The 6,846-nt window shown below is 50.6% G+C and overlaps 3 protein-coding genes across 9 annotated transcripts in view; 1 reads left to right on the top strand and 2 right to left on the bottom strand.

Moving 5' to 3' along the window:
• The window catches only part of PCBP4 (poly(rC) binding protein 4), a 13,517-nt gene extending 13,018 nt beyond the window's left edge, over positions 1–499 (bottom strand). For 2 of the 6 annotated variants that reach the window (XM_069095584.1, XM_069095588.1), the window contains exon 1: positions 152–471. The gene's annotated coding sequence lies outside the window, so the exon portion shown is untranslated. Of the gene's footprint in view, positions 1–151 lie in introns of all 6 variants that reach the window. The other 4 variants (XM_069095587.1, XM_069095591.1, XM_069095590.1 and 1 more) reach the window with 4 other exon arrangements.
• A 1,112-nt stretch (positions 500–1,611) lies between these two features.
• ABHD14B (abhydrolase domain containing 14B) overlaps positions 1,612–6,846 on the bottom strand; it is a 5,664-nt gene continuing 429 nt past the window's right edge. The window contains exons 2-4 of one of the 2 annotated variants that reach the window (XM_069095595.1): positions 5,454–5,688; positions 3,382–3,623; positions 1,612–2,626 (exon numbers count right to left, since the gene is read on the bottom strand). In XM_069095595.1, the coding sequence (XP_068951696.1) occupies positions 2,447–2,626; positions 3,382–3,623; positions 5,454–5,664 (633 nt within the window). In that variant the 5' untranslated portion in view covers positions 5,665–5,688 and the 3' untranslated portion in view covers positions 1,612–2,446. The remainder of the gene's footprint in view (positions 2,627–3,381; positions 3,624–5,453; positions 5,689–6,846) is intronic. The other variant, XM_069095596.1, reaches the window with a different exon arrangement.
• Positions 6,599–6,846, top strand: part of ABHD14A (abhydrolase domain containing 14A) — a 10,560-nt gene continuing 10,312 nt past the window's right edge. Inside the window, exon 1 of the mRNA XM_069095594.1 lies at positions 6,599–6,703. The gene's annotated coding sequence lies outside the window, so the exon portion shown is untranslated. The remainder of the gene's footprint in view (positions 6,704–6,846) is intronic.

The raw sequence follows: 6,846 nt of genomic DNA, 5'->3' as shown, positions 1-6,846 counted from the left end.
TACAGCAGATAAAGGCGCCAGGGCCCCAACAATGCCGCAGCCTCGAGCTCCAGCCCAGCCCAGATGCCAGGGAAGCCAGGGCTGCCCCCTCCCCCGGGATGCACTGACCAGGCTGGCACGGGATGCCCAGTGCCCCCTCCCTTGCACCCACCTGCTTCTCTCCGGGCCACTGTCTCCTCTCTGCTCAGCTCCCTGCCCTTGTGGTCTCCCAGCCTCCTCTGGCCCCCTCTGAGCAGCTTCCAGCCTCTGTCTTCTGCCTGGCTGCTGCTTCTTTCTTCCCATCTCTCCTCCTCTCCCTCAGTTCCCTCAGCCTCAGAAGGAAAGACATGGAGTAGAGGATTTCTCAGGGCTCTCTCTGTTCTCCCTGTCTGGGTGTGGGCAGGGTGTTGCAGGGTGTGAGGAGGGAGGGACATACACCCCCGAAGACTGCTTTAGTCCTAAGCCACATTTTTCTATGCTCTAAATCCCAGTGGCCCAAAGTCCCTGCGTGTGTTGTCACTCTAGCTGGAACACCTAGTATGGGGTGTAGGGAGGAGGAGGGAGCAAGGGCTTACATTTAGCAGAAGGGAAGGCTGCTAGAGTGAGCCCACCCCTCTCCCACCTGTGACTTGGCCTCAGTTTCTCCTTCTGACACCTCCTTTCTCATTATCAATAATAAATATTTTAAAAGCCAGTACAGTACAAGGGAGTGGCCTCTGAGTCAGAAAGGCCTGGGTTCAAATCCTGGCCCAGACATGTACTGGCCTAGAGACTCCCGGGGGGCACATCATTTAATTGTAAGTGCCCTGGACAATTCTGAGACTCAAAATTAGGGAGCAGGTAATGAAGGTACCTTCTTTTGGAAGGGAATCGAGAAAGGAATAAGCATTTATATAGCACCGACTGTGCTAAGGACTTTTTATAAATGTTATCTCATCTGATCCTGACAATAGCCCAGCTCAAGCAGGCACTCTCCCTCTGGTAGAGGGAATGAGCTCACTGGGAGTTTCTAGATCAATGAAATCACTGGTCTGGTTAAAAAAAAGTATTTGAAGGCTTTCAAAGTGTTTTTCTTAAAACACCTGCAAAGTGGGTAGTGAATGAATTATCATTCCCATTTCACAGATGATGAAAATAGGATCAGAGCTGAAATGACTTCAGTTCACTGGGAACCTGGAACCAGCTCTTCTAACCCCAAATCTGGTCCTCTCTCCACTACACACACTGGCTCCTCCGTTGGGACTCTGGTGGGGGGGGGTGGGTACGTGTGTGTGTGTGTGTGTGTGTGTGTGTGTATAAGTTCAAGGACTCTCTACCCACAGAGGCCAAAGCAAGAAGTAAGGGGGGGGGGGGCAATTAACCCTTCAGCATCTGGAGCTGCCCTGCCCCCAAGCAGCAAATTCCCTTCAAGGTAATCGGATCATCCTGGGTGCTCTGATCTCCCTGCACCCAACTGAGCCTCTTGGAACTTGGGAGGGGGGTGAGGTGGAATCCAAGTCCACTCTCCATCTGGACAGGAGGACAAGGGTCACAAGGCCATCTGCTGGATAGGAAGGGGAGGGGTGTTGGAACAAGGAAGGGATCTGGTCAAGGAAACAATGTCTGAGCTGGTGAGACAAGGACAAGCAACAGGAGGGTCTGAGCTCTTTATTTTTCTGTTCTTCTCCCAAACCCCCCATGATTCAAGGGCAGGAAGAGGCAGATGCCACGGCTGTCAAGGACTTGGGTGCAGGATAGAAAGAGGAAGGAGATTCCCTCAACACTCAACAATCGTCTACAGTAACCTCCTTCTCCCAGCAGAGGCCAGAAAGAAGCACTTAAAGGGAGCTGGGCCCCCAGCCCAGGGCACACCAGAGCGGCACAGCCCAGAACCCTGGGGGAGCTCCTCTGCCCCTGGAGACCTTAGCTGCCATGTGTGTTTACGTGTCCATGAATGTACTGCTACATGCACACATGAGTGCAGATGTTCCTAGATGTGTGTCTATAGGGATGTATGTGTGTGTATACATCTGGAATCCTATATGTGCATGGGTGGGCAGAGACAGAGGAAAATGGAAGTGGTGAGGAGAAGCCTGCAGGAAAGGAGCTGGGGAAGGCTGGAGCTGGGAGGCGAGCAGAGGAAGCACATTGAGAGGAATGTTTCTAATCAGTTACCCGCCAGGTGGATTGGATCCCTGATTTTGCACCTTGTTAATTCTCCTGATTCTTCTCATCCGCCTATGGCTCTGAGGAAAGAGAGACAGAGAGACCAGGCAGTAGACAGACAGCTCCCTCTGAGCAGATAGGCAGGTGCAGATGGATAGACAGCTGGCAGGTCAGCCATGCAGGCAGGGAGACTGTCAGACAGGCCAGCCAGAAAGAGGTAAGAGGTCAGGTCAAAGGGGCAGGGATGTAGCTGTCAGTCCCGTCCCCTCCCCCCCAATCAGGAGGGGGTGGGTCCAGGGTAGGCCACGACTAGTCTGGGCCCTTATGACAGCCCATTCAGGAAATCCAGTAGCCCAGTGTGCCACTCATCCGGACTGTCCAGGTAGCAGGGGTGTCCCGCACCCACCATCACCATCACCTGGTGGTTAGGCAGCTGTTGCAAGTGCTTGAGGCTTGACTCTCCCATGGGATCCTGGTCTCCATACACAATCAGGGTGGGAGTCTGGGAGAAAGTAGAGAAAGAGTGGAGGAAGTCATCAGGGACCTGTTTACCTTGGCCATTACTAACTCCTGACCCCCAGGACCCCTGACTCTAACTTCATCTAACAGGAGGGCCTCCTCTCTGTTCTTCATCTGTGGGTCAGCTGGATGAGAAAGGAGAAGAGAAACATGAGGGGGCAAAACTCTAGGAAGGATCCCCTAATTAAGGGGTCTCACATCAAAGGAATGATAAAGATCAAAGCCAGAGTGGGCGGGGTCCTCTAACTCTGGTCAACCCTTCCCCTTCCATGCAGGGCGGACACCCCTTTAAAAAAGGTCCATTCTACATTCAACAAGTATCTATTAAATGTCTACGAAATACAGAGCACTGTGTCCACACCATTCCTCACACTGGACAGTGGACAGTGCTAGGGAAGAGGAGGGGCTTAGGTAACTGAAGATCCATGTTTGTCATAAGGGTCTGTCTCTCTCTCTCTCTCTCTCTCTCTCTCTCTCTCTCTCCTTTCTTTTCTTCTAATGGCAAGGTAGGACAGAAGATAAATGCTTGTTAATTGAAAGAAATATAAAAGTTAAAAAAATTTTTTTAAAGAGTTTCACTAGTTCAGAGTCCCTTTGCTCAAGGAGTTTCCAGTCTAGCAGGGGAATATCCTGACTAGCCTCAGCCCCTGCCTAGTGGGGGGTCATTCATTCCCTCAGTCATTCCTTCTCTTCTCTTGCCCTCTGACTCCCTGTCCCCTTCCCCTCAGACACACATACCTTCACCCGGCCATAGTCATCTGGGCTGATTTTATCTGTGCAGATAGGGGCGACAGGCACATAGCCACAGAGCTGGGAGCCAGGGGATGTGAGGAGGGGCAGTGAATACATTCCACTTAGAGATGGGCTGACCAGGGCTGTGGAACCCAGCTCTAGGGCCTCCATCACGGCTTGCAGAAAGCTGCTGGGGGCCAGCTCCCCAATGGGTGTGGGGGCAACTGCCTCCTTGGAATGTCCTAGACCTGGAGGGATGGAGGGGAGGAAGAGAGGAAAGAGGAGACAAGACAGTGGGTAGTTAAGCATTACTGCTATACTAGATATGGCATTGAACTTGGAGTCATGAGGAGCTGAGTTCAAATTCAGCCTCTAACCAGGTATGTGACCCTGGACAAGTGAGGAGCTCTTTGAGTCTCAGTTTCCTCATCTGTAATATGAGGAAGGATAATAGCATCTGTCTCCCAGGCTGTAAGGATAAAATGAGTGACTATTTGTAAAGCACTTTACAAACCTTAAAGTATGAAGACACACTAGCTACTACTATTTAGTCCAACCCCAACCTTTACAGCGTGCAGTGCAGAAAGTGTGTTGGACTTGGGAGTCAGCAGAGAGCTAGGTTCAAATCCTGTTTCAAACACTTAGCTGTGTGACCGTGGGTAAGATCTGACCTCCCTAAGCCTCATCTGTCCCATCTGTAAAATAAGGATAGTATCAATTGTATTTCTCTTACTAGGTCCTTGCAAAAATCAGATAAGATTATTCAGTGCTTACCAAGGACTAGGAAAGAGAACAAGCATTTATTAAGTGCCTACTATACTCTGCTAATTTGGAAAGGTAGGAAGAGGCCAGGTAATAAAGGATTTTAAATGTCAAAAAGTTTATATTTGATGCTGGAGGCAATAGGTAGTCACCAGAATTCATGGAGCTGGGGAGGGGTGATCTGGTAGCTGACTGGAGAATGGATTAGAGGAGGGGAGAGACTGGAGGGAGCGAGAGAGGTCAGAAGGTTAGGAGGATTCTGGTCATGTGAGGGAAGAAAGGGAAGGGATATTGGGAAGGCAGAAATGACAGGATTTAGCCATGAGTTGGACCTGTGGACTGAGTAAGAATAAGAAGCTGAGGATGCCCCTGAGGTTGTGAGCCAGGGTGACAGGGGAATGGTGGTACCCTTGACAACAGGAGGGAAGTTTTTTGTGGGGGGAGTTGGGGTCATGGTTACAAAGCAAGAGGTGACACTGAAAGCTATAAGACATGGTGAGTGTGAAATGCATGCAGGATACCCAATTGGAAATGCATGGTGGTAGTCCAGCAGACAGAGCTGGGCTCAATAAATACATCTGGAAATTATTAGCAAAGAGATGGACTACTTGGCTATCTGCATGTGCAAATAACCATTAGGTATTTTATTTCATGCAAGTGTCCTGTCTTTTTACTGGGGAGTGTGGGGTGGAGGGTGGAGCTGTGTTCTCAACCCCCCATTCTCTCCCCTATATTGCCCGCTTAGGGTTGAACCCATAGGAAGGTGGAGGGAGAGGGGGAACATAGCTAAGGTCAGGTGATATGGCAGAGATCTAGGGCCTCCCCCATCCCTAGAGTGAGCCTGTGTTTGGATACCCATCACAAACACACTCCTTCGTTATGTGTGTGGTTCCATGGAAAGAGCCCTGGGCTATATATGTTAGATGATCTGGATTCTAGTCCCAGCCCTGCTATCCCCTAGCTTTCTCTGGGCCTGTTTTAGATGAAGGAATTGCACTGGATTGTTCCTAAGGTCCTGTCCAACTTTGATATTCTATAAAACTGGTCCCTTCCCTTCTGGTGGGGTAAGTGGGATCAACAGCTGTGTAGAGAGATTTCTATCTTCCCAACCCTCTCAACACCTATTTAGAAGACTCTGAAATCCTATCCCAAACCTCTCCAATTTTCCTAATCACTTGTCCTTGTTTCCTGTTGACTTTCATTGGCCACTCTGCCACAACTTGAATCCAGTTCTCAGGCCCACGCACACACTTTTCCACTGAATGAAGGCATTAGACCTGCCCGCTGCAGGGAGCTCAGGGCCACTCATCCCTTACCTGGGAGATCAATGCCCGTGGCCCGGTAGCCAGCCTGAGCCAGTTTGTCCAGTGTGCCCAACTTGAGCCAAGTCTCAGAGGAGAATCGGATACCATGGAGCAGGAGCACTGAGAGCCGTGGGGTCTGCCCACTACCGGGCCGGGCCTCCCGGTAGAAGAGCTTCTGTCCCTGGACAGAGATGGTGCCTTCATTGGACTGTACACTGGTCATGTTTCACCTCCGGTACTGGGCCTGCTGGGGTACAGAGCACAGGCAGGTTAGGGTCACAGTCTACAGACTGAGGGCCTGGAAGAAGCCGGGTCAGTAACCAATGACTAGAAAGGTGAAGCAGCCCCGAGGGGACTGGATACCAGGCCCAAGGACAGAAAGGAAGGCAAGGACCACAGGGCAGACAAATAGGAAAGGTGCTCAGTATGGGGACACTGAAGGTCCTGTGTACAGTCCTGATACATGCAAAGTACATGGAGGCAAAGAGAAAGGGAACAAGCATTTATTAAACACCTACTATACGCCAGGTCCTGTACAAAGCATTTTACAAATATAATCTCACAGCAACCAGGGTGGGGGGATGGGCAGATGACATTATTATTCTCATTTTACAGTTGAGGAAAGTGAAGCTGGCAGAGGTTAAGTGACTTGCCCAAGGTCACACAACTATTACATATATGAGGCCAGTTTTGAGCTCAGGTCTTTCTGAATCCAGGGCCACTGTCCTTCAGTATCCAGTGACATATGGGGGTACTCTTTCTTCACTTGCAACATGCTAAGGACACAGGTATGATCCTCAGACATTCTAAATGGATACAAGTCTCCCACACACCCAGGATGTGGGTAAGGTTCCTATTGATGTGAAAATCATGGTTATACACCAAGGTCCACAGGTCTTGCAGATAGGAGTCTGATTAATGTTTATTGAATTGAAGACCCCATGCATGTTAAGATGGGTACAGGCCCTACACACACCAAGGCTATGAACATAGGCCCTGGACCTGTGGAACACAGGTACATATGCTAAACAGTCCTATTCTGGGACAAATCATGGCTGCTGATCCTGCTTGTCCCAAGCTGGGCTGGCAGGTGGCCAAGGACACAATAGGCAACTCCTCCCTCCCAGGACTCACATTCTGGCCTAGACTCAGTCTGAGGCCCCCCCTAGGGGGGAGGGGGAGCAAAGAAGGCAGTGGGGGTGGGGTGGGAAAAAGGGTTCCTAGGAGGGCAGAGAGAGCTGGAGGGGCCAGAAAAGGATCAGGTATGGGGAGGGGGGTACCAGGGTGTAGTAAAGGTGGGAGGAGATACGGTCCATTAGACTGCGGGACTAGGTATAGGAGAAGAGGGGGAAAGGACCGGGTGTAGTGGGGAGCAGGTACTGGAGAAGAAGGGGGAAAGGACTGG

Source organism: Petaurus breviceps, unplaced genomic scaffold (genome assembly GCF_028583685.1).
Source record: "Petaurus breviceps papuanus isolate PSGF00001 unplaced genomic scaffold, PetGlider_PUasm1.0 227, whole genome shotgun sequence".
In the NCBI taxonomy this organism is placed as follows: Eukaryota; Metazoa; Chordata; class Mammalia; order Diprotodontia; family Petauridae; genus Petaurus; species Petaurus breviceps.
The sequence above is the reverse complement of the archived record's forward strand: the minus strand, read 5'-3'. Positions and strand labels throughout refer to the sequence as shown.